General features: G+C 44.4%; 1 protein-coding gene across 4 annotated transcripts in view; it reads right to left on the minus strand.

Annotated features, from left to right (window-relative positions):
• LOC138784579 (enoyl-CoA hydratase EchA19-like) overlaps nt 1-27678 on the minus strand; it is a 98303-nt gene that overhangs the window by 33112 nt on the left and 37513 nt on the right. For all 4 annotated transcript variants that reach the window (XM_069960187.1, XM_069960186.1, XM_069960189.1 and 1 more), the window contains 2 exons: nt 17896-17993; nt 17510-17654 (listed from right to left, as the gene is read on the minus strand). In XM_069960187.1, coding sequence (XP_069816288.1) covers nt 17510-17654; nt 17896-17993 — 243 coding nt within the window. The remainder of the gene's footprint in view (nt 1-17509; nt 17655-17895; nt 17994-27678) is intronic.

Raw genomic sequence — 27678 nt, forward strand, 5'->3', positions numbered from 1 at the left:
CCTTCCCCTTGTTCTCCTTCAATTACTATTCCCAGCCTTTCCATAATCTCAGGTGTTTCTCCACTTCCTTTCCCCTTTTCTTCTTTGCTAACCTGAGTTCATATGTTTTAACCTTATTAACCAAGGCCGTCAATTCAGCCAGAACTGGGGGATTTACACTAAACCATTTACGAATGACCAATATCTTGGCAATAGAACAAACCTTATTAAGCAAAGAACCCAGACTCCCATCATTTACGGATCCTCCCAAGATCATTTTAAAATCCACATCACCAACTACCAACCCCAATCCGTCCAAATATCTTCTGATTGAACCACAATATATCTGGATATTAACCCCTTAAGGACAGAGCCTGAAATGGCCTTAATGACAGAGACAAATTTTATGAATATGACCAGTGTCACTTTATTCATTAATAACTTCGGGATGCTTTTACCTATCCGGCTGATTCTGAGATTGTTTTCTCGTGACATATTGTACTTTACATTTCTGGTAAATTGGAGTCGATACTCATAACAAATCTTTATGAAAAAAAACCAAATAATGTGAAAAAATGTGAAAAAATGCATTTTTCCAACTTTGAAACTTTTTTGCGTATACAGAAAGTGGTTATACCACATAAATTATATATTAAATAGCATTAGCAACATGTCTACTTTATGTTGGCGGCATTTATTAAACTATCTTTCATTTTTTTTAGACGACAAGAAGCTTAAAACATTAGCAGCAAATTTCCAAATTTTCAGTAAAATTTCAAAATCAGATATTTTTAGGGACCTGTTCAGGTTTAAAGTGTATTTGAGGGGCCTGTATGTTAGAAAGCCCCACAAAGCACCCCATTTCAGAAACTGCACCCCCCAAACTCTGCAAAAGCATATCCAGAAAGTGTTTTAACCCTTTAGGGGAGTCACAGAAATAAAAGCTAAGTGTGTAAGGAATTTGAAAATTTTAATTTTCTGTGCAGAGATTTTATTGTAATCCAATATTTTTCATAATTATAAACCTATTACCAGAGAAATACACCCCAATAATTATTGTCCCGTTTCTGCAGTTTATAGAAATACCCCATATGTGACCCTATTGCGCTATTTGACGCAACCACAAGCCTCAGATATAAGGGAGCGCCTAGTGAATTTCAACGCCTCCGTTATATTTGGTCATTTTTGACTGTACCACTTCAGGTTGGCAGAGGCTCTGGGGTGCCAAAACCTAAAAAACACCCCTAAAGGGACACCATTTAGAAAACTACACCCCTCAAGGAATGTAACAAGGGGTGCGGTGAGCATCTGGACCCCACAGGTGCTTCACAGATTTTCCGAACAATATGGCGTGAAAAAAGAAAAAAAATTTTTTTACACTAAAACGTTGTTCTAGCCTTCAATTTTTCATTTTCTTAAAGGGATAAGAGGCAAAAAAAGACAAAAAATGTGTAGCGCAGTTTCTCCCGAGTACGGAAATACCCCACATGTGGCGATAAAGTGCCAAGGGGGCGCAGGACGAGCCTCCAAAGGGAAGGAGCGCCAATTGGCTTTTGGAAGCTGAATTTCACTGAAAAGGATTTCAAGGGCCATGTCGCATTTACAGAGCCCTCGTGCTGCCAAGACACTGGAAACCCCCCACAAGTGACCCCATTCTGGAAACTACACCCCTCAAGGAATCTAACAAGGGGTGCAGTGAGCATATGGACCCCACTGGTGACGGGCACAAATGTGGAACAATGTGACGTGAAAGGGAAAAATTTCATTTTTTCACTTTCATGGCACAAATGTGCCCGTCATCAAGGGGTCCATATCCTCACTGCACCCCTTGTTAGATTCCCTGAGGGGTGCAGTTTCCAGAATGGGGTCACTTGTGGGGGGTTTCCAGTGTTTTGGCAGCACGAGGGCTCTGTAAATGCGACATGGCGTTCATCATCCATTCTAGCCAAATCCAACCTCCAAAATCCAAATGGCGCTCCTTCCCTTCGGAGGCTTGCCCTGCGCCCACATGGCGCTTTATGTCCACATGTGGGGTATTTACGGACTCGGGGGAAATTGCTCTACACATTTTGTTTTTTTTCCCTCTTTTAACCCCTTGTGAAAATGATAAATTCAAGGCTAAACCAACATTATAGTGTAAAAAATGTAATATTTCATTTTCACGCCACATTGTTCCACATTTGTGCCCGTCACCAGTGGGGTCCATATGCTCACTACACCCCTTGTTACATTCCTTGAGGGGTGCAGTTTCCATAATGGGGTCACTTGTGGGGGGTTTCAACTGTCTTGGCAACACAGGGGCCTTTTGAATGCAACATGGCCCCTCGAAATCCATTCCATCCAAATCCAGCCTTCAAAAACCAAATGGCGCTCCGTCCCTTAGGAGGCTTACCCTGCACCCGCATGGCGCTTTATGTACACATGTGGGGTATTTCCGTACTCAGGGGAAATTGCGCTACACATTAAAGGAGAAGTCCGGCGAAATTTTTTTTCCCCCACTTCTTCCCTACATAAAAAGTTATATAAGTTCCTAATGTACACTCATGTCAGATTATGGTCCCTTACCAGACTTTCCCCTGGGTCTCCAGCTGCAGGAAGTGGCTTACTTCCTCATTCTGTGCTGACGTCACGACGAGTGCAGGGTCCCTGCTGCACCTTGGGTCGTGATGTAGGGCTTGCCACGTCACTGTACAGGCGTCCTCTGAGCTCCTGGCACGCCTCCCAGCCTCATGCATATTCATAGAGATGCCTCCTTCCTGTACAGAGACACTGACTACAACCCGTTCTGTACAGCAATCAGAACGGGATGAGGTGGGGGCTGCTGAGGGGGAGAAAGTACGGCAGACTAGAGCAGCCACACTGAGAACACCTCAGTGTGTGATGTAATCAGATCGGGAGGAGGTGGGGGCTGTGGGAGAGAGCATGAGACTGGAGCAGGCAGGCTGAGAGCTCCGTATGAGCTGTGATCAGGACGGGAGGAGGTGGGGGCTGCAGGGGTGGAGGAGAGAGCATGAGACTGGAGCAGGCAGGCTGGGAGCTCTGTATGAGCTGTGATCAGGACGGGAGGAGGTGGGGGCTGCAGGGGTGGAGGAGAGAGCATGAGACTGGAGCAGGCAGGCTGGGAGCTCTGTATGAGCTGTGATCAGGACGGGAGGAGGTGGGGGCTGCAGGGGTGGAGGAGAGAGCATGAGACTGGAGCAGGCAGGCTGGGAGCTCTGTATGAGCTGTGATCAGGACGGGAGGAGGTGGGGGCTGCAGGGGTGGAGGAGAGAGCATGAGACTGGAGCAGGCAGGCTGGGAGCTCTGTATGAGCTGTGATCAGGACGGGAGGAGGTGGGGGCTGCAGGGGTGGAGGAGAGAGCATGAGACTGGAGCAGGCAGGCTGGGAGCTCTGTATGAGCTGTGATACGGACAGAGAAGGTGGGGAGGAGAGGGCATGAGATGCTGGAGCAGGCAGGCTAAGAGCTCAGTGTGTCTGCTCTTACCAGAACGCTGATAAGGTGGAGGCTGCAGGAGGGAAAGAACATGACAGGCAGTGCAGGCTCACTGAGAGCTCCATGTGTGCTGTGATCAGAAGGGATGAGGTGGGGGCTGCAGGGGGGACAAAGCATGACAGGCTGTGCAGGTTCACTGAGAAGACAGTGTGAGCAGTGACCAGAAGGGGAGGAGAGGGGGGGCTGTGTATACTATGTGGTGATTTGTCAGTGTAATTTACCATTTTGCAAAGCTGCACATTAGGTGTGCAGACACTAGCAGTGATGCCACAGAGGATGCAGGTGGCAGGAATACAGGCTAAGCACTGGGAGGGTGGTAACATTCAGGGGGTGGGACAAACAGCAAGGTTTGACTGAGTGGGCTGGACAAGGAGGAGAGGGGCGTATACAGTGGGCGTGACAGAGTAACAGAGCTTGGACAGGAAGTGAGGAGACACCAGCTTATAGTCAGAACGGGCGATGTGGGGGTCCGAGAGTGGCGATTCTGGGCTCAAACTGTTACTATACAAAAGGTGTACATGATCTCTTGTTTTTTTGGTGATTGTTTTTTTTTTAACAGACCCCGGAATTCTCCTTTAAATGTTTTTTTTTATCTTTTAACCCCTTGTGAAAATGAAAAAATCATGACAAGATTAACCCCTTAAGGACCGGGCCTGAAATGGCCTTAAGGACCGGAGCAAATTTTATGAATTTGACCAGTGTCACTTTATTCATTAATTACTTCGGGATGCTTTTACCTATCCGGCTGATTCTGAGATTGTTTTCTCGTGACATATTGTACTTCACATTTCTTGTAAATTGGAGTCGATACTTATAACGAATCTTTATGAAAAAACCCAAAATAGCGTGAAAAATTGTGAAAAAATGCATTTTTCCAACTTTAAAACTTTTCTGCTTATACAGAAAATGGTTATATCACATAAATTATATATTAAATAGCATTAGCAACATGTCTACTTTATGTTGGCGGCATTTATTAAACTATATTTCATTATTTTTAGACAATAGGAAGCTTAAAACATTAGCAGCAAATTTCCAAATTTTCAGTCAAATTTCAAAATCAGATATTTTTAGGGACCTGTTCAGGTTTAAAGTGTATTTGAGGGGACTGTGTGTTAGAAAGCTCCACGAAGCACCCCATTTCAGAAACTGCACCCCCCAAACTCTGCAAAAGCACATCCAGAAAGTTTTTTAACCCTTTAGGGGAGTCACAGAAATAAAAGCTAAGTGTGTAAGAAATTTGAAAATTTTAATTTTCTGTGCAGAGATTTTATTGTAATCCAATATTTTTCATAATTATAAACCTATTACCAGAGAAATGCACCCCAATATTGATTGCCCCATTTCTGCAGTTTATAGAAATACCCCATATGTGGCCCTATTGCGCTATTTGACGCAACCACAAGCCTCAGATATAAGGGAGCGCCTAGTGAATTTCAATGGCTCCGTTATTTTTGGTCATTTTTGACTGTACCACTTCAGGTTGGCAGAGGCTCTGGGGTGCCAAAACCTAAAAAACACCCCTAAAGGGACACCATTTAGAAAACTACACCCCTCAAGGAATGTAACAAGGGGTGCGGTGAGGATCTGGACCCCACAGGTGCTTCACAGATTTTCCAAACAATATGGCTTGAAAAAAGACTAAAGTATTTTTTACACTAAAATGTTGTTCTAGCCTTCAATTTTTCATTTTCACAAAGGGATAAAAGGAAAAAAAAAACACAAAACATGTAGCACAGTTTCTCCCGAGTACGGAAATACCCCACATGTGGACATAAAGTGCCAAGCGGGCGCAGGACGAGCCTCCAAAGGGAAGGAGCGCCAATTGGCTTTTGGAAGCTGGATTTCACTGGAATGGATTTCAAGGGCCATGTCGCATTTACAGAGCCCTCGTGCTGCCAAGACACTGGAAACCCCCCACAAGTGACCCCATTCTGGAAACTACACCCCTCAAGGAATCTAACAAGGGGTGCAGTGAGCATATGGACCCCACTGGTGACGGGCACAAATGTGGAAAAATGTGACGTGAAAGTGAAAATTTTCATTTTTTCACTTTCATGGCACAAATGTGCCCGTCATCCAGGGGTCCATATCCTCACTGCACCCCTTGTTAGATTCCTTGAGGGGTGTAGTTTCCAGAATGGGGTCACTTGTGGGGGGTTTACAGTGTTTTGGCAGCACAAGGGCTCTGTAAATGCGACATGGCGTTCATCATCCATTCTAGCCAAATCCAACCTCTAAAATCCAAATGGCGCTCCTTCCCTTCGGAGGCTTGCCCTGCACCCACATGGCGCTTTATGTCCACATGTGGGGTATTTACGGACTCGGGGGAAATTGCTCTACACATTTTGTGTGTTTTTTTCTCTTTTAACCCCTTGTGAAAATGATAAATTCAAGGCTAGACCAACATTATAGTGTAAAAAAATTTAATATTTCATTTTCACGCCACATTGTTCCACATTTGTGCCCGTCACCAGTGGGGTCCATATGCTGACTACACCCCTTGTTACATTCCTTGAGGGGTGTAGTTTCCATAATAGGGTCACTTGTGGGGGGTTTAACTGTCTTGGCAACACAGGGGCCTTTTGAATGCAACATGGCCCCTCGAAATCCATTCCATCCAAATCCAGCCTTCAAAAACCAAATGGCGCTCCTTCCCTTCGGAGGCTTACCCTGCACCCGCATGGCGCTTTATGTCCACATGTGGGGTATTTCCGTACTCAGGGGAAATTGCTCTACACATTGTGTTTTTTTTTATCTTTTAACCCCTTGTGAAAATGAAAAAATCAAGACAAGATCAATGATTTAGAGTAAAAATTTTAAAAAAATTACACTAAATGTTGGTCTAGCCTTGATTTTTTTCCATTTCCACAAGGGGTTAAAAAAGAAAATGAACACAAAACGTGTAGGGTAGTTTCCCCTGAGTACGAAAATACCCCACATGTGGACATAATTTGCCATATGGGCACAGGGCAAGTCACCAAAAGGACAGAGCGCCATTTAGAGGCTGGAATGGGGGATGGAGGCCATGTCGCAATTACAAAGCTCCTGTGCTGCCAGAACAGTAGAAACCCCCGACAAGTGACCCCATTCTGGAAACTACACCCCATAAGGAATCTAACAAGGGGTGCAGTGAGCATATGGACCCCACTAGTGATGGGCACATGTGTAGGACATGTGCCGTGAAAATAAAAAATACCATTTTTTTCATTTTCACGTCCCAAATGTGGCCGTCACCAGGGGGCCATATACCCGCTGCCCCACTTGTTAGATTCCTTATGGGGTGTAGTTTCCAGAATGGGGTCACTTGTGGGGGGTTTCTACTGTCCTGGCCGCACAGAGGCTTTGTAATTGCATCATGGCCTCCTCTAATGGGAATGGCAGCCATACCTATTTAGCTGGGGAAAAGGGACAATTCTAATTTATTTGGGGGTATTAGGCCAATTATTAGTTTATAAGGTTGAAAATGACAGGTGTCCATCAAATTCAACCTGTGTTGATCCAGAGGAAGGCAAAAACCCCTCGTGAGGCAGACGACAGTAGCCTCATCACAGGGGAAAAATTCCTTCCCGACTCCATAATGGCGATCAGAATAATCCCTGGATCAACGTGACCCCTGAAATAGGAATAAGGGACAGAATTTAGATAATGTAGAACCCCAATGACGTGTAGTGCGCCTTGGAGCGATCCAGTATGCAGAGGCCGGGGGGATCAGGACAGGTGTCACACTGGTAAATGGTGTCCTTCCTGATCCCCCTGTTACCCCACACTCTGCACTTCTTCTGGGGTCTCCTGTTCTCCAGTGTGGGGGACGTCACCTGGAAAATGTTGTCCTGGTGCGATACGGGGTCCTTCATATCCAGAAGCGCTGGGTCCGCTCCATGGCTGCTAAATATTAGGGCTCTATTACTACTTCTGATATGTTCGGATCGTGCCGCAAGCTACAGTAGCTCGGGCAGCGAGGGACCGGAAGAGGGGGTGCTGGTATAAAGGTTATCCCCGTACGGGTGGTGGTGACCTTTATCCAGCAGTGGGAAGATCAGTTCCCGGACGATCTCCCCACTAACTCCGAGGTTGGGGGGGGGGGCATCTGGCGGCTGGATTCGAGTGTCCCTTCCTTCATACACTCTAAGGGTACGTGCACACTGCGGAATCGCGAAGGATAACCCTTTGTGCATTCCGCAGTTGGCACCCGCCGGCGGACTGATGCAGGCGCACGTCTCCGTCCGTGTCGTAGACTCCATTCTATGCACGGGCGGATTCCGCTCTGCGTCCAACGTGTTGATGGAATGACGGATAATGGAATCCGCCCATGCATAGGATAGAGTCTATGACACAGGCGGAGACGCGCCCCTGCATCAGTCCGCCGGCGGGTGCCAGCTGCGGAATGCACGAAGGGTTATCCTTCGCCATTCCGCAGTGTGCACGTACCCTAAATCTGTAAGTGTACCCTGAGGTACTCTCACAGAGTTTGTAGAATTTCACGCCATACCGTCATCTCTTATTGGGACGGTACTGGCGGAAAAGACGTGTCTGGGGGGCAGCGTACGCTACGCTACTCCCAGACACGTCACTGGAGGATGAGGATGAATGGAGGAAAGAAGGATCCCCCCAATTCATCCTCACTGGCTGTTTCGGTGTCGGAGGCAATAATAATGTATGCGTCCGACACCGAAAACACCCTGGGGGCCATCTTTATATGGGGATTGGTATATGGGGTATGTAGTGGTGTAGTGTAAAACTTTATTCAATGTAGTGTGGTGTAATGTAGTGTTTTTTTACGTGTTTTTTACAGTAAGTATACAAAAAAAACCTACGCCAAAAATGGTGTTGCTGATGAATGCCGCACTTATGTTCGGCACTTATAAGCAGACCGTGGCAGTAGGATATAAAAAAAAAACACCCTACGCCAAAAAGGAGGAGTTGCTGATTAGCAGCGCACTTTCGTGCGATGCTGATCAACACTCAGCGGCGATAGGGTGCGGAAAATAGAAAAAAAAAAAATTGGGAAAAAAATTTTTTTTTTTACTACATTCTGAACATCCCTGTAGTGGCTGATACGTGTATTACACTTATCAGCCGCTAGGGGGCAGCAGAGCGCAAGATCCGAAAATAGACGACGCTGGAGCCGGAAAAATACGAAAATAGACGACGCTGGAGCCGGAAAGAGACGATCGGGACTCACGGAAGAAGCCGAAGTCCCAACAAGAGGAAGTGGACGCCGGGAACCCGGAAGACGCCGATCAGGACCCCGGGACAGGTGAGTAATGTACAAATACCTGCTCCGGACCCCTCAGCTACCTAGCTGAGGGGTCCGGAGCAGGTATTTATTACTTGTGGGGACTTTGATCGCCGTGAACGGCCGGCCGGCTGGCCGGCCGTTCACGGCGATCGGGACGGTGGTACCGTGACCACCATTACTTTTTACAGTAATGGCGGTCGGTGCCGTCCTCGGACAGCACCGACCGCCATTTTTTTCCGGGTCATCGGGCCACCGATGGCCCGGAAAGGTTCCGATCGCCGCTATGGGCTTATCAGCCAATAGCGGCGATCGTCGGCATGGGGGGGGTTAACAACCCTCCATGCCGACAGGGAGAGATGGCCTGCTATGTATTATAGCAGGCTATCTCCCCCGATCGGGACCCGGCCGGCCGCGGCGCCCGTTTAAAGGGATGACGTACCGGCACGTCATGGGTCCTTAAGTGACAGTGATCCATGACGTGCCGGTACGTCATGGGTCCTTAAGAGGTTAATGATTTAGAGTAAAAATTTTACAAAAATTACACTAAATGTTGGTCTAGTCTTGATTTTTTTCCATTTCCACAAGGGGTTAAAAAAGAAAATGAACACAAAACGTGTAGGGTAGTTTCCCCTGAGTACGAAAATACCCCACATGTGGGCATAATGTGCCATATGGGCACAGGGCAAGTCACCAAAGGGACAGAGCGCCATTTAGAGGCTGGAATGGAGGATGGAGGCCATGTCGCAATTACAAAGCTCCTGTGCTGCCAGGACAGTAGAAACCCCCGACAAGTGACCCCATTCTGGAAACTACACCCCATAAGGAATCTAACAAGGGGTGCAGTGAGCATATGGACCCCACTGGTGACGGGCACTTACGTAGAACATGTGCCGAGAAAATAAAAAATAAAATTTTTTTCATTTTCACGTCCCAAATGTGGCCGTTACCAGGGGGCCATATCCCCGCTGCCCCCCTTGTTAGATTCCTTATCGGGTGTAGTTTCCAGAATGGGGTCACTTGTGGGGGGTTTCTACTGTCCTGGCCGCACAGAGGCTTTGTAATTGCATCATGGCATCCTCTAATGGGAATGGCGGCCATACCTACTTAGCTGGGGAAAAGGGACAATTCTAATTTATTTGGGGGTATTAGGCCAATTATTGGTTTATAAGGTTGAAAATGACAGGTGTCCATCAAATTCAACCTGTGTTGATCCAGAGGAAGGCAAAAAACCCTCGTAAGGCAGACGACAGTAGCCTCATCACAGGGGAAAAATTTCTTCCCGACTCCATAATGGCGATCAGAATAATCCCCGGATCAACGTGACCCCTGAAATAGGAATAAGGGACAGAATTTAGATAATGTAGAACCCAGATGACGTGTGGTACGCCTTGAAGCGATCCAGTATGCAGAGGCCGGGGGGGATCAGGACAGGCATCACACTGGAAAATGGTGTCCTTCCTGATCCCCTGTTACCCCACACTCTACACTTCTTCTGGGGTCTCCCGTTCTCCTGTGTGCGGGACGTCACCTGGAAAATGTTGCCCTGGTGCGATCCGGGATCCCTCACATCCAGAAGTGCTGGGTCCGCTCCATGGCTGCTAAATATTAGGGCTCTATTACTGCTTCTGATATGTTCGGATCGTGCCGCAATCTACAGTAGCTCGGGCAGCGAGGGACCGGAAGAGGGGGTGCTGGTATAAAAGTTATCCCCGTACAGGTGGTGACCTTTATCCAGCAGTGGGAAGATCAGTTCCCGGACGATCTTCCCACTTGTTCCGAGGATGGGGGGGGGAGGGGGCATCTGGGGGCTGCATTCGGGTGTCCCTTCCTACATACACTCTAAGGGTACATGCACACTGCGGAATCGCGACAGATAACCCTTCGTGCATTCCACAGCTGGCACCCACCGGCGGACTGATGGAGGCGCACGTCTCCACATGTGTCATAGACTCCATTCTATGCACGGGCGGATTCCGCTCTCCGTCCAATGTGTTCATTCTTTGGATGGACGACGGATTCCGCCGGTGCATAACATGGAGTCTATGACACGGGTAGAGACATGCGCCCGCATCAGTCCGCCGGCGGGTGCCAGCTGCGGAATGCACGAAGAGTTATCCTTTGCCATTCCGCAGTGTGCACGTACCCTGGATCTGTAAGTGTACCCAGAGGTACGCTCACACAGTTTGTAGAATTTCACTCCATACCGTCATCTCTTATTGGGACGGTACTGGCGGAAAAGACGTGTCTGGGGGGCAGCGTACGCTACGCTACCCCCAGACACGTCACTGGATGATGAGGATGATGAGGATGAATGGAGGAAAGAAGGATCCCCCCATTCATCCTTACTGGCTGTTTCGGTGTCGGAGGCAATAATAACATATTCCTCTGACACCGAAAACACCCTCAGGGCCATCTTTATACGGGGATTGGTATATGGGGTATGTAGTGGTGTAGTGTCAAACTTTATTCAATGTAGTGTGGTGTAATGTAGTGTTTTTTACGTGTTTTTTTACAGTAAGTATAAAAAAAAAAACCTACGCCAACAAAGGAGTTGCTGATAAATGCCGCACTTATGTGCAGCACTTATAAGCAGACCGTGGCAGTAGAATATAGAAAAAAAACACCCTACGCCAAAAAGGAGGAGTTGCTGATTAGCAGCGCACTTTCGTGCGATGCTGATCAACACTCAGCGGCGATAGGGTGCGGAAAATAGAAAAAAAAAATTTGAAAAAAAAAACAAAAAACTTTTTCTACATTCTGAACATCCCTGTAGCTGCTGATAAGTGTATTACACATATCAGCCGCTAGTGGGCAGCAGAGCGCAAAATACGGAAAAAGCCGACGCTGGAGCCGAAAATAGCCGAGAGAAGCCGAACGTGACGTCACGGAGGAAGCCGAAGACCCGAACCAACACGAGGACGCCGCGAACCCGGAAGACGCTGATCAGGAGCCGGGGACAGGTGAGTAATGTACAAATACCTGCTCTGGACCCCTCGGCTACCTAGCTGAGGGGTCCAGGGCAGGTATTTACTATTTTGTGGGACTCTGATCGCCGTGCCACCGGCCCGATCGCCGTGAACGGCCGGCCGGCCGTTCACAGCGATCGGGCCGGTGGCACGGTGACCACCATTACTTTTTACAGTAATGGCGGTCGCTGCCGTCCTCGGACAGCACCGACCGCCATTTTTTTCCGGGTCATCGATGACCCGGAAAGGTTCCGATCGCCGCTATTGGCTGATCTGAATTGATCAGCCTATAGCGGCGATCGTAAGCACAGGGGGCGTTAACCACCCCCCGTGCCGTGAAGCTAAGATGGCCTGCTATGATTTATAGCAGGCCATCTTCCCCGATCGCTGTGTGCGAACACGCAGCGATCGGGGAAACATCGGGCGTAAAGTACCAGAGCGCGAGGGCGTAAGTTTACGCCCGATGTCGTTAAGGGGTTAAAGCAGGACCATAAAAGATGGAAGAAATCAGTGTCCATACCTCCACAGCTCAGGCAAGCGGACAAATCCCTAAGACCGATACTGACCATGTTATGGGGAGAATAATATAACATATACAGAGTTTTCAACAGAATCAGTCTATGGGAAATACTAAATGTTGCAGTAGCCGTACTCCTACCGGACAGTTCCCAGATTCCATCATAAATCTTCCCACATTTATCTTTACTATTTACTATTTACCACTTTATCTTCCTATTTTGCCCTAATTCTGCACACATGTTGCCCTCCGCTCTCACAAATCAACTGCCGGTATTTCGTCCCTAACTGCATCTTCCTCTGGAAACTCTATAAAAGGGCGGGATTGTATGTTCCAGTAATCTACCTGACACCGGCTGAAGTAAAACAATAAATAGTTTTAGGGTACAAACCCACACACCGTATACACAGCAGATACGCAACAAATACGCAGCAAATACGCAGCAGATTTGTTGGTACAGATTTGATGCTGTGTTCAGTTATTTAGATATAATCTGCTGCGTATTTGCTGCGTGTTTGCTGCGTATTTGCTGCGTATCGCAGCAGTAAATACGCTGCTTATACGGCGTGTGGGTTTATACCCTTAGGGTATAAACCCACACACCGTATACACAGCGTATTTACTGCTGCGATATTTGCTGCGTATTTGTTGCGTATTTGCTGCGTATACGGTGTGTGGGTTTGTACCCTTATATACAAATGTACAGCTACTTTGCATTAATACAACTGTCAAACAAATGAAGTAAATGTGGGTATTATATGTATTACTTTATGAAAAATAATTCAGAACCCACAGTGTATATGTAGTGTGCTACATATATGTACATATTCCAAAGCCTAGACAGTCCTTTTTTAAACATTTACTAGTGCATTAAGGGGTTGTCTATTAGGATATTTTTTTAACCCTTTATGGATGGAGCCAGTTTTCATTTTTGCGCTTTCGTTTTTTCCTCCTCGTGTTTAAAAGACCACTGCGCTTGCATATTTTCCCCTACAGACCCACATGAGCCCTTATTTTTTGCGACACCAATTATACTTTGCAAATACAGACTTAATTTTTCTGCAAAATATCCTGCAAAACCAGAAAAAAATTATATGTGCAGTGAAATTGGAAAAAAATGTGCAATTCCTTTTATTTTGAGGGGCTTTGTGTTCACGCCGTTTGCCCTATGGTAAAACTGACATGTTATCTATATTCCTCAAGTAAGTAAGATTACAACGATATGTAACTTGTATAACTTTTATATTATTTGATTGCTTTTAAAAAATGTAAACCTTTTAAAAAAAAAACAAAATGTGTATAAAACTGCTCTATTCCCATCCTTATAACGCTTTTATTGTTTGGTCTATGGGGCTGTGTGAGGTGTCATTTTTTGCGCCACGACCTGTTCTTACTTTCAGGACCTTGTTTGCGTATAAGCAACTTTATGATCATCATGCGACTTTATTAAATTTTTTCTAGATTTGATGTAAACAAAAATGCTCAATTTTGCACTTTAGCAGGTTTTTGCGCTTACGCCGTTTACTGTGTGAGATCAGGAATGTGATAATTTAATAGTTCGGGCAATTATGCACGCGTCAATACCAAATATGTTTATTTTTTAATTTATTTATTTTTATTTATAAAATAGGAAAAGGGGGGTGATTTAAAGCGTAACTGTCATTTCTGGGTCATTTTTCTGAAAACATTAAATATCAACAGTACAAGCGATTTTAAGAAACTCTGTAATAGGTTTTATGTACTAAAAGAGTTTCCTTCTGTACTGAAAAAGCAATCTCCCAGCCTCCCCCCTCACATCAGATAAAGCAGGATTTCTGTCTCCATTATGTGGCTATGGAGAGGGGAGGGGCTGTTAGGAGTGACTGAGCACGGAGCAGTCCTGCAAAGCACAACACCCTGCAATCTTCTCTCAGTAAGTTCATAGATAAGCACTGACCTTTCTGACACCTGAATTTAGCGTTTTAGGTGCCCAAAGAGTCTAGAAACAGCTGACCTTCATGTTACCTCTTCCTGCTCCCTCATCTCCCTCAGCCCCTCCCCCCTTCATAGGCTTACAATGGAGAGAGCAGAGCCCGTCTTCACTGGCTTCTGTAATGAAGACGTGTTTGCCTGATAATGCACAGATAAGAAGTCAGGGGGGGAGGCTGGGAGATTGCTTCTTAAGTACAGAAGGAGGCTTTTTTGGCTGATGAAACCTATTACAGAGTTTCTTAAAATCGCTTATACTACTGATTTCTGCAATAAAAAAAATGACAGTTACGCTTTAACCTCTTAAGGACATAGGACGTACCGGTACGTCCTATGTCCTCACTTGCACTTCAAAGCGGGGCCGAGCGGCGGCGCGATCCCGGGTGCCGCGTGTAGCCCGGGACCGCCGCTATTAGCGGGCACGGTCTGATCGCCGTGCCCGCTAATTAGCTAATCGGAGGCAGCTGTCAAAGTTGACAGCTGCCTCCGATTACCGGAGGCAACGTTTCCCTGGTGTCTAGTGGGGGAGATCGCTCCTCCGGGACCTTGTCCCGGAGGAGCGATCTCCGTTACTGATGCCGGCCGGGGACGCGTCCAAGATGGCGCCGTCCTCGGCTCGGCACTCGTTCGTTTTCGGCTGCAGCAGCCGAAAGCAAACGAGTGCCGATCTCATGGATCTCTGCAGCATATCTATGCTGCAGAGATCTCAATGAGAGATCAAAGTATATATACTAGAAGTCCCCCAGGGGGGCTTCTAGTATATGTGTAAAAAAAAAAAAAAAAAGTGTTGTTAATAGTAAAAAGCCCCCTCCCCTAATAAAAGTCTGAATCACCCCCCTTTTCCCAGGTTTTAAATAAAAGTAAACAAATAAATAAATAAATAAACATGTTTGCTATCGCCGCGTGCGTAATCGCCCGAACTATTAATTAATCACATTCCTGATCTCGTACGGTAAACGGCGTCAGCGCAAAAAAATCCCAAAGTGCAAAATTGCGCATTTTTGGTCGCATCAAATCCAGAAAAAATGTAATATAAAGCGATCAAAAAGTCGTATATGCGCAATCAAGGTACCGATAGAAAGATCACATCATGGCGCAAAAAATGACACCTCGCACAGCCCCATAGACCAAAGGATAAAAGTGCTATAAGCCTGGGAATGGAGCGATTTTAAGGCACGTATATTGGTTAACAACGGTTTGAATTTTTTACAGGCCATCAGATACAATATAAGTTATACATGTTATATATCGTTTTAATCGTAACGACTTGAGGAACATGCATAACAAGTCAGTTTTACCACAGGGCGAATGGCGTAAAAACACATTTCCCCCAAATAAAAGAAATGCGTTTTTTTTTCAATTTCACCACACTTTGAATTTTTTTCTGGTTTCGCAGTGTACTTTATGCAAAAATTCTGCTTGTAATTGCAAAGTACAATTAGTGAAGCAAAAAATAAGGGGTCATGTGGGTTTCTAGGTGGAAAAATGCAAGTGCTATGACCTTTTAAACACAAGGAGGAAAAACCGAAAACGTAAAAACGAAAATTGGCCATGTCCTTAACCCTTTAAGGACATGGCCCATTTTCGTTTTTACGTTTTCGGTTTTTCCTCCTTGTGTTTAAAAGGTCATAGCACTTGCATTTTTCCACCTAGAAACCCACATGACCCCTTATTTTTTGCGTCACTAATTGTACTTTGCAATTACAGGCTGAATTTTTGCATAAAGTACACTGCGAAACCAGAAAAAAATTCAAAGTGTGGTGAAATTGAAAAAAAAAAACGCATTTCTTTTATTTGGGGGAAATGTGTTTTTACGCCATTCGCCCTGGGGTAAAACTGACTTGTTATGCATGTTCCTCAAGTCATTACGATTAAAACGATATATAACATGTATAACTTATATTGTATCGGATGGCCTGTAAAAAATTCAAACCGTTGTTAACCAATATACGTTCCTTAAAATCGCTCCATTCCCAGGCTTATAGCGCTTTTATCCTTTGGTCTATGGGGCTGTGCGAGGTGTCATTTTTTGCGCCATGATGTGATCTTTCTATCGGTACCTTGATTGCGCATATACGACTTTTTGATCGCTTTAGATTACATTTTTTCTGGATTTGATGCAACCAAAAATGCGCAATTTTGCACTTTGGGATTTTTTTGCGCTGACGCCGTTTACCGTACGAGATCAGGAATGTGATTAATTAATAGTTCGGGCGATTACGCACGCGGCGATAGCAAACATGTTTATTTATTTATTTATTTGTTTACTTTTATTTAAAACCTGGGAAAAGGGGGGTGATTCAGACTTTTATTAGGGGAGGGGGCTTTTTACTATTAACAACACTTTTTTTTTTTTTTTTTACACATATACTAGAAGCCCCCCTAGGGGACTTCTAGTATATACACTTGGATCTCTCATTGAGATCTCTGCAGCATAGATATGCTGCAGAGATCCATGAGATCGGCACTCGTTCGTTTTCGGCTGCAGCAGCCGAAAGCAAACGAGTGCCGAGCCGAGGACGGCGCCATCTTGGACGCGTCCCCGGCCGGCATCAGTAACGGAGATCGCTCCTCCGGGACAAGGTCCCGGAGGAGCGATCTCCCCCACTAGACACCAGGGAAACGTTGCCTCCGGTAATCGGAGGCCGCTGTCAACTTTGACAGCTGCCTCCGATTAGCTAATTAGCGGGCACGGCGATCCGACCGTGCCCGCTAATAGCAGCGGTCCCGGGCTACTCGCGGCACCCGGGATCGCGGCACTTCAAAGCGGGGCCGCCGCGCGGCCCCGCTTTGAAGTGCAAGTGAGGACATATGACGTAGGGGTACGTCATATGTCCTTAAGAGGTTAAAGGGTTAAACTTTTATGAGGGGGAGGGGATTTTTTTTATTATTATTAAAAACACTTTTTTTTTTTTTACATACCTTAATTAAAAGCCCCCTGGGGGACTTCTATATACACAGCACTGATCTCCCATTGAGATCAATGCTGTGTATATAATAGAGCAATGATCCATCAGATCAGTGTTCTTTTATACTGGTCTGCTGCAGACCAGATGCACTGATTGCTGAGCCGAGATGAGCATCATTCCGACGCTGAGCCCCATACGGCTCAGTACAAGGGGGGGGAAATGCGATCGCTGGGGGGACCAATCAGACCAATCAGCTAGAGCTAAGAAGTTACTCCATTCTCCTTAAAATATGACCCACCAATAGCAGCTTCTTGCAGATTGCTTCTATGGGGGCAAAAGTATGGTATACCAGGTAAATGTATCTGTGGAAATGGAAATTCCCAGTAGGCACTATTGCTCATGAAATAAAAAACTGGAAAACCTAATAAACTTACCAAAACGTCTACAGAATACTCCAAATGTTGCACTTTCTTCTGCAACTCTCAGGTCTGCTAGTAGAGACAATTCCAGACCTCCCGCCACACAGTACCCACTAACTGCAGCAATGACTGGCTTAGAAAACTGCATCCTCGAAGGACCCTGAGTAGAAATGTAAAATATCAGTAGACATCATGGGGGAGATTGATCAAACATGGTGTAAAGTAGAATTGGCTTAGTTGTCCCTAGCAACCAATCAGATTCCACCTTTCATTTTCCAAAGAGTCTGTGAGGAATGAAAGGTGGAATCTGATAGTTTCACTTTACACCATGTTTAATAAATCTCCCCCCCATGTGTTTTTCAAGTTAATGTGCCCAGGGAGCTTTAAACTTTTTTACATACCATGGGTCCAGGTCCCTTAGTGACATCTGGTTCTAATGTCAGAGAGGTTGCATTGTTAGCTAGGGCTTTCAAATCGAAGCCAGCACAGAAGTTGCCCCCTAATGAATGAAAACATGTATATTAGTACTGGTTATTACAGATAAATTGTTTAAAAGGATTTTCTAAAACAAACAAACAAACAAGAAAGAATATGAAATGAATTGGGCCATGTAGTAAATTATGATGATGTTACACAGTCCCAGAACAGGTTCCTGTGGCATTTGTTATATATAATACAATGTACCTTATATATAATACCACACCCTAGAACCCCATATAACTAAACAAGCGTACAAATAATGAGCTGAAACAGAATTAGAACCCTTGCAACATATTACTACGTCAAACAGAAGATAATTTCTCAAACTAGCTGATCTCAAGATATTTTACAGCAGCTGTAGCTCATCTCTAAGTGAAAACATGCTCAGATATTGGCACCTCTACAATGAAGAATTAGAGAAGTGTGTAAACAAAGAAAAGATCTGTTTATTGAAATGTAATTGTACCAAATGCTGACTTTCCAACTAGATTTTTTTTTAACTTTTTTTGTGCCTTACTTAAACATAGCTAGGGTATGTATTTTTCATACCAGCAAACAGTGTGGACATTAAATCTTACCTGAACATGGTATGGATGGAATTGTTTAGGGCCATGATATCATTTGTATATAACATTCCTCACTTTTGTTTCTGTCTCCTGGTTCCATCTTGGATATAAAAGGGGTATTCCACTCATGTAAAATACATGTTAAATCATCCCCCCTCCTGTCTCCTTGCCCCAGTTCAGAGCACAGAAACCTGTGTGAGCTGTTCACTCCGTCTCCCCCTCCCTTCTGCGATGTCTCATGTAAACAGTGTCCCTGGTCGGCTGTTTCTGAACTCTGTAAGGCCAGGAGGGTTAATAACAGTAAGATAACAAGTAACTTGACCTTAGATTAACTTTCCCACATTACACAGTGCAGATATAGTCAGCCAGGGATGATGTTTACATGAACCATCTTGAAAGGAAGAGGGGAGGAGGGGGAGATGAAGAGAACAGCTCACACACATTTTTCTCGGTCTTCAGCAGAAAGCAGCAGGCTCAGAACTGAAGGAACGAGACAGAAAAGGTTATGACATGTATGGAATGAATTGTTGTGAATGAATGTATTTTACCAGAGTGGAATACCCATTTTAGATCCAAGATGGAACCAGCAGAGGGCAACAAAGGTGAGGAATGCCATATACAAATGATATCATGGCCCTAAACAATTCCATCCATACCAAAATCAGGTAAACTGTAATTTCCACATTGTTTGCTAAACTGGGGGAAGAAGAAAGAAAAGGTAATGACATGTATGGAATGATTTTTTAGTGACCAGGAGGCGGGGGATTCTACATCTATTTTACCTAAGCGGAATTCTAGTAAGTCAGGACTAACCTCAATTAAACACACAGGGGAGTAGAACCTAAAGCCTATATTTCTATAGCAAACTATAAGAAGCAGCAGCATGGAGGACATTATAGAACAGTACTGAGCAGTGTATTATTTGAATTTAGCAGTAGGCTAAGATATTAGTTTTCAGTCTCGTCTCAATGTCTACTTAAAGCAGCTCCCCCCTCCTCCCTTCTCAAAGGACCTGTGCAGGCAGCCATAACCTGAAGCCTCAGAAATGTGATCTATCTCAAGAGGAAATTAAAGGGATATTCAGGGAGAATTTTACTTTTCCCCTATCCAGACGATAGGGAAAAAGTAGGAGATCGCTGGCTCTGTTACAAATAGAGCCCACGGCTCTATTCATTCCGATGGAGCAACAGAAAGAGCAACGGAAAGAGCATAGTAATGAATGGGAATGATGAGTGATGACTTTAGGAGAGGGAGGAGGATAGGTGGAGATAGAGGAATGTCTTAGAAGAAGAGCATTATTGATCAATGGTTTTTCTTCAAAGTTGTGCAAGAGAACTGCAGTATGGACTGTACCAAAACAGTTTGCTAAATCCTATGACCTGAACTGGCCATAGTTGTTTATGCACTTTCATCCATGCATAGTAGAGAAGTCCACCATAGCCAAAGCCAAAACATTTACCGATCTAGTAGATAGGGTTCGTTGTAGAACTAGTATAACATCTTATTACATTTATAATAGAGGCCATTATTCTTTTTACTGTACAGTATTAAGTTTCCAAGCCAGTTGGCTACTGCTGCAATATCATACGTCATGTTTCCTGGTCTCCTTCTTGTACTACTAGCAGTTTAGTTATACTATAGTCTCCACAAAGACATAACATGTTCCTCAAACTTCACTTGAACTGCTCCTGTAAAGAAGAAATTATTAAGTAAGGCTAGTTACTATGATCGACTACAGCCACTTAAAAATAATTCTTTAAATAGCCACATGGAGAGAATGGGTTAAACATGATTTCACCAGTGATGTCACTTTGTTTGCATTCACAACAAACCCTTCTAAGCAGGTCTTTCAGGAAATCAGCGACCAATTATCATTGATTTCTTTCCACAGATGAAAAATGTAGGATGTGAAAGAATAAAAACAAGATTCTTAGGAAAGTTTAAACTTAATAGCTTCCCAGCTCAGCTCTCTGACTTCCTGGTCATGTAACAAAAGGTGCAAGTCATATTTTCTTTGCAAATACTGAAAAAAGGAGCCTGTATCTAAGATTGGACCTAAGTGACGAAGAACATGGAAACTTACACTTGGCCCCATTGCGCATACGTCAGAATGACTACTGGAATTAGTGTGTTTAGGGTAGAGTTACAGCTCCTGATGGCAAATCAGTTCTGAAACAACTCAGCTCACATTTTTGTAAAACTGAAGCTTAGCAGAGTAGTAACTGACTCCTGTATTCCATGAGCTGCTTTGTATGAGGAGACGGAATCTGGTACTTTCTGCTAGATCAGGTGCACTACTAAACATAGCCAATCTGAGCTGTATTTTTATTGTGGTATCTATCATTTCCCTCCATACATACAATTATTTTACAGGGGGTAAACAATTTAATTAATGCTAATCCATAGGGTTACTTTAGTGTTTCTATTTCCAGCATATTTTATAGCAGTGTGCACAGACTGTCACTGTTCATGTGTGCTCATGCCCTAGTACACAATCTACATTCCCAATAGACTGCCAACTTCCACTCCCAGGTAAGGATGCTACTAGGCTAGTTGGGGGCCACCTGAATGGGAGGGTGTTCTGTTGCACACGATTCCCATTTATAAATGGAACTGAGCAAAGAAAAGGTCAGTGGCTGCAACCTTTTAAAGACTGTGCCTGCATTTGAACTGTATGTCTCATTGGAATGCTATTCCACATTGCCAAGTAAAGGAATTCATATCTTTCTATCAAATGTGTGTTCTTCTGTGCGGAGCTCCCCCACCACTTACTCGGTACCACTGGCTCCAGTTAACATGCTTGAGAGCTCTGGAACCAAATGTTCATGACAACATATTAAAATTATGTTTTCGCACAACTAGAAACCTCTTTGATCACAAGATTTTCTTCTTAAAAATGATCCTCTATAGTAATGTAAAAAGTAGACATGGTATTGCATAATCAGTGCCCAGTTAAACTAAATACATAGTTTTTTTCACTTTTCATGCTTGGTAAAATTAAGAACTTACGATAAATGCCTAATGTGTACCTAAAAAAGTGGCTTGAAGTTATGTACACAATGTGTAATGGATAGAGTGACACCAAGTGGTGAAATTTGACAAGCACACCCATCAGTAATAGTCCACCTTGCTTTAGGCTGGATATACATGGTATAAAATAGAAGGCACATTGCTCATTCTCTGACTCCTATTTATACAGGATGCTGAGAAGGTACAGTTAGTGCTAACTACCTAAACTAAGACATCTACAGTTACTATTAAGTGGGTCAGTCAGGGAGAATTTGCTTTCTGGTGTTGTTTACTTTGGGCGTTTCATTGCAAGCAACCACGTTCATTGTACAGCAAAAATCTGTTCTTGTAAAAAGCAATGAACTAAAGAGAAAGAAGGCACAATACGAACAGTCTGTTATAGAAGTCTTTACTAAAATGGCTTCTGGCAAAGAGAGACTGGGTTGTTAAGACTGGATTCATAAGGTGTAAAGGCTGAAACGCTTCTTAGGTCTGTTTTTGATTTTGATTTTAGAGTTGTTTTTTATTTGGAAGCATTTTTATGCTCCCATGTGTATTTGAAGTGTATTTCATTTGTATTAAAGGGGTAGTGCGGCGCTAAACAATTATTCACTAAATAACACACATTACAAAGTTATACAACTTTGGAATGTATGTTATGTTAGTGAATGGCCCCCTTCCCCGTGTTCCCCCCCACCCACGCCAGACCCGGAAGTGAAGTGCTCTATACTCACCTGATTCGTGTCGACCTCCGTCCGCCATCTTGTGACAATGATGTCATCTTGGGAGGCCGGCCGAACCGCTCCAACCGTCCCTCGGGCTGGCCCCCCTCTGCTGAGTCATCAGCTGCTGCGTCACCAGCTGCTCAGCCGCGATTGGCTGAGCACAGTTATGCTCAGCCAATCACGGCTGAGCAGCTGATGACGCCGCAGAGGGGGGGCCGGACCGAGGGGCGGATGGAGCTGTTCGGCCGGCCTCCTGAAGATGACATCATTGTCACAAGATGGCAGATGGGGGTCAACACAAATCAGGTGAGTATAGAGCACTACACTTCCGGGTTTAGTGAGGGTGGGGGGAACACGGGGAAAGGGGGCCATTCAATAACATAACATACATTACAAAGTTGTGAATGTAGTGAATTGCTCCCTGTCCCCATTAGGGCTCACAATCTAAATTCACCTATCTGTATGTGTGGGAGGAGTACCTGGAGTACCTTGGGTGTGGGAGGAGTACCTGGAGGAAACCCATGCAACATACAGTACAGACTCTTTGCAGATGTTGCCCTTGGTGGGATTTGAACCCAGGACCCCAGCGCTGCAAGGCTGCAGTGCTAACCACTGAGCCACCGTGCATTTTTTGCACCTTCTGATGTCAATAGAGGGTAGAGGTGTAGAGGGTAGAGGTGTAATACATTTTTTTTTCTCCATACTTAAAACCCATGTAAACAATGGTGCATATTTTCCAATGAAATCTGAGACAAGTTTTCTAGGCACCCTGTTTCATAGGCAGTAGTAAACAATTTACAGAGTCAGAAGCCTTGGCTACGTATGTTGTGCAGTGTGACGCTAGGTTACTGCAGAGCATCTCCTATTCTTTTCAATGGAAGTTGAGCTGCTGAAGCCCAGAACCACCACTATACAACATACAGAGCCACAGCTTTTTGCTTTCTTGTTTACATCCAGGCCACCGCAGCGGTGCAAAATGGTGTGGGTGCTGGATTTTGGCACCCACCTGATCTGTTATTAATGGCTTATTCTTTGTAACCAGGGCCGTAGCTAAAGGCTGATGGGTACTGGTGCAATATTTTAGCTTAGGCCCCTCACCATCCCACCCGGTCAGGCGCAGTCAGAGACGAAAAAAACGCTATATCCAATTACTCTCAGGTTACGTCCCCTAATGTGCCACCATATCCTAATGAACCGTCACTGTCCCCCTCATGTACTGTGCCACTGCACCATCTTTTATACTGCCACTGCCTCCACCTCTTGAATTGTGCCACCTCATGGACTGTGCCACTATGTCCCCTCATGTACTCTGCCACTGTCCCCTATAATTGATGTACTGTGTCATTCTCTAACCATTGTTTTACAATCTTTGACTCTCCAGCTAAAGAACTACAACTCCCATTATGACCTGCCAGCAGGACATGATGGGGGTTGTAGTGATGGAACCTGGAGGGCCACAGGCTGCAATAGTACAACTCCCACCATGAACTGCCAGCAGGACATGATGGTGGTTGTAGTTTTGCAACCTTGACAGACACAGGCTGCTGAGGGTTGTGTTTTTTTTTCTCGTGGGGGTCATCTTTCCTTATTTTTTTAATCTTTATTATTTTCCAATATTGTCATAAAAAACCCATAAACTTAACATATATACACCCATCTATTACCTGAGAAAATACTAAAGCAGCCATTCCCAATGTAATACCTTTTAAAGCTGAACACTTGTCGACACAACTTCCTCTAACCTTACAAAACGTTCAGCCTCTTCTTAACTTAGACCTTCTATGTCCACCTTTCCACCATTCTACCCCTTCCACCTCCCTCTTAACACCACCTTCCTGCTAGACCATAACTCTTAAATGTGAGAGGGCCATCACCCAACTTCAATTCAAGGTTCTTATAACCTTATCATGCCACATAAAATCATGGCCTACAGTTCATCTCCAATCCACTCCCGAATTCTTTTAATCCCATGGACATCTCACTGGTCTAGCTCCAAGGATGATGAGTCCCCCACCCCCACCCCACTGTGGGTGAAGGAGAGCCACATTCTCTCCTGGCTGCAAGCAGCACTTATCATCCATCCCAGGAGTTGACCCCCCATTTATCATGCAGGATTCCCACTTAAGCTGGTATCCCCCTACAGCCAAAGGTCATCATACCTTCATGACCCATTACTGTGGGAACCAGTTCACTTCCTAACACACCTCAGGAGTAGACGAGACCTTCAACTTCTCCCACTTAGCCCATGAACCCACCTACTGGGTCTGTTAACCTATGGTTTCACCTCTTAGCCACCATCATACCACTATACAACACCCCAACCTCCTTGCGTCCTTAACATAAACGGGAAAAAATTATTTGTGCAGTGAAATTGAAAAGAAAAAAGCAATTTTTTTTCCATTTGAGGGTTTCGTGTTAGCGCCGTTAGCCCTATGGTAAAACTGACATCTATGTTCCTCAAGTACTTTATGTCGGTAGCTTGCTTGCATATATGTAACTTTTTGATTATTTTTTATAAAAAAAACAAGTTTTTTTATAACAGTGGTACATTGGTTTGAGAGTAACTTGCACTGAGAATATTTTACAAGAATAGCTCACAGTTTTTCAAAATTGTAACTTGGTTTAAGAGCATTGCTTTGGCATAAGAGCTCCATGTACTGGGTGGGACAAGGAGTGGGGAAGGGGTCTCTCATCCCTTGTGTTTCCTATTCTCTCAATTCCTGCTATAATGTGTCTGCACTCACACTCAGCTATACACACTGTTGTTATAATGTGCTTGCACTTACACTCAGCCATTCACACTGTTGTATAGAAAAGTTTCTGTCACTGTCCTCTGTGATTCGAACTTCCTGATTGGTCCATGGTGAACACACACCCTTCCCTATTGCTGTCATGTGACCACAAAGACCTCTGACAGCAGCCCTGCTTCTCTATTCTAGCCTGTTGTACAACCAACTGCATTATGGGGATCTGCAGCTCCATCCTGTATCTACAAACTGCTGTTTTTTTTAGGTTTATGCACTTACTATACATTACACCCCACATACTGATTGCTGTACTGAACTGTACAGTAACTTATGATATGACATATTCAGATGTTTCTAAGGGTATAAACCCACACCGTATACGCAGTGTATTTACTGCTGCGATGCGCAGCAAATACGCAGCAGATTACATCTAAATAACTGAACACAGCATCAAATCTGCTGCGTATTAGTTGCGTATCTGCTGCATATACAGTGTGTGGGTTTGTACCCTAAATGTTTGTTTCATTTGTTTTACAAGTTATTCAGAATTATAAAAAACATATTTTTGGGATGTGGAACCAGTTGTCTGCATTTCGATGATTTATTATGGTAAAATTTGCTTTGGTTTAAGAGTGATTTGGATTACAAGCATGGTCTCAAAACGAATTACGCTCGTAATCCAAGGCACCACTGTATAAACATTTTTTTTATTTACTACATAGGGGACGTCTATGAGCAATGCACTGATTGCACACAGAGATAAATGCAGTAAATTTGTACATCTCTTGATCTCTGCAATCAGTGCTCGATTGCTATTACTATTTGCCCAGACTTTCCCTTTAGTATGTAGTCTGTGAGCAGGTTAGCACTCACAGTCAGCTATATGTTAGGCTAGTCATGATGAATCACTATACATACACCCTGGTTGGTATCTGGTTCTACAAAGCAGTGATTTTCAGTAATGAACAGTTATGAGAGAATCAGGAATCGAAGGAATAGACATAGGGAGCTGGGATCAGGGAAGAAACCCTAATAACCAGCGATCAGGAAATGACAACTGGCACTTTAAATACAGGACCAGGAGCCTGGACCAGAACGCAATTGGTCCGGACTCCTGAGTCCTGATCAAACACACTTGTGAAGCTGCAGACTGGGGGGGCAGCAGCGTCTGCCACTCAGCCTGAGCACAACACCGCTCAGCTGAGCACAATACTGCCCAGCTGAGTACAATACTGCCCAGCTGAGTGGCCGTGCCTCATCGGGGAGGACGTCGCTAGAGTGCGGTCAGGTAAGTTCCTGATAATATGTGAAATAAAACAGGTTTACAATTAACAACAATTTATTTTTAGTTATCATGGAAAACACTGCTATTACTGTGTTTAGACTTGTTTTTTTCTTCAAAGAATCTAAATACAGGAAGTCCCATGTTTCCCAGGTCATCTACACCCTCACAGAGAAGGCAGAAATTGCATTGATGACACATTGAGCCATGACACTCTGTACTAGCAGACTCCCAAGAAAAGGTATAACGCCAAAGTGGGTTTTTTTTCAGCAATTGCTTTTTTGAGACAACCAGAACAATCCCATTTAAGTCTATGGTAGAAAAAAAACGCCACAGTTTGCAAAAAAGGCTACACCCTCAGCATGCTGTGTTTTGGAAAAACCGCCCTAGGGCCACAGATAACTGCAAAAAAACCAAAACACCATGGTCTTTTTATTTGTGTTTTTCAAAGAATTTAAGGCAGAGAGAAGCCAGCCTTATGTTTGTTTGTTTAGTGTAGTCTATTTCAACAGGCTTCTACATTTGGTTGTATTTATTGCATAAAATACTTGTGACCTCCTGGTTTGATTCTTACACTTCCTTGCTGTTAAACCCTTAGCTAACGCTTCTGCATACACAAGACCTCCACTAACTGTCTATGGTAACTGTCACAACCATGCTATACTTTTTAGTTTCTGTCCTGCACCAATACTCCTTTCAAGTGCTCCGCAAATGCAACCTAGGCATCTTTCAGCCAAGTCTGTCCAACCTTGTGAAGAGCTATGCTGAAATCTCTGAGGTAGCCTTCTCTTCCCACCAGACGCAACAGGAGTGTTGGCTGCTGTTTTTCTATTAGCTCGCAGTGATTTGGTATGAGACCCCCACCTGTCTTTACAAACTGTGTATATACTTTTACCCAATCACGATCTTTGAGGGACCTTTCACAATTATAAAATATCATTTATACTACGCGTGTTATCACCAGTGACTTAGGAAACTTGAAAAGTTCTTTCACGTTTGACACCATTTTGTATAGTGAAGTGTTACAAATAATGAAGTAAACTCTTACTTGCAGCACCCAGTATGGTTCTAGCTGGGACATCTCTCTATGCAAAGTGCCAGTTTTAGTATAAAAATAGGTAGAACCCAAAGACTAAGGTCCTTTGCACCACAATTGCAGACAGTATTGTACTGTATAGTATTGTATGGCTCCCTGCACTGTGCACAGCCCATGACAGCATTTGGATGACACTCTGTGGGAGAGCTGTACCCAAAGATCCATTTAACAAACTTTCAACAAAATGCTAAGCAAAAAGAATTGAAAGAAGCAAGGAGAGTGTCATCTCACTGTATGAATGGCGTCCAAATAAGTACCTGGTTCCCAGAAACAAACAGG

This window comes from Dendropsophus ebraccatus, chromosome 2 (genome assembly GCF_027789765.1).
Source record: "Dendropsophus ebraccatus isolate aDenEbr1 chromosome 2, aDenEbr1.pat, whole genome shotgun sequence".
Taxonomy (NCBI): Eukaryota; Metazoa; Chordata; class Amphibia; order Anura; family Hylidae; genus Dendropsophus; species Dendropsophus ebraccatus.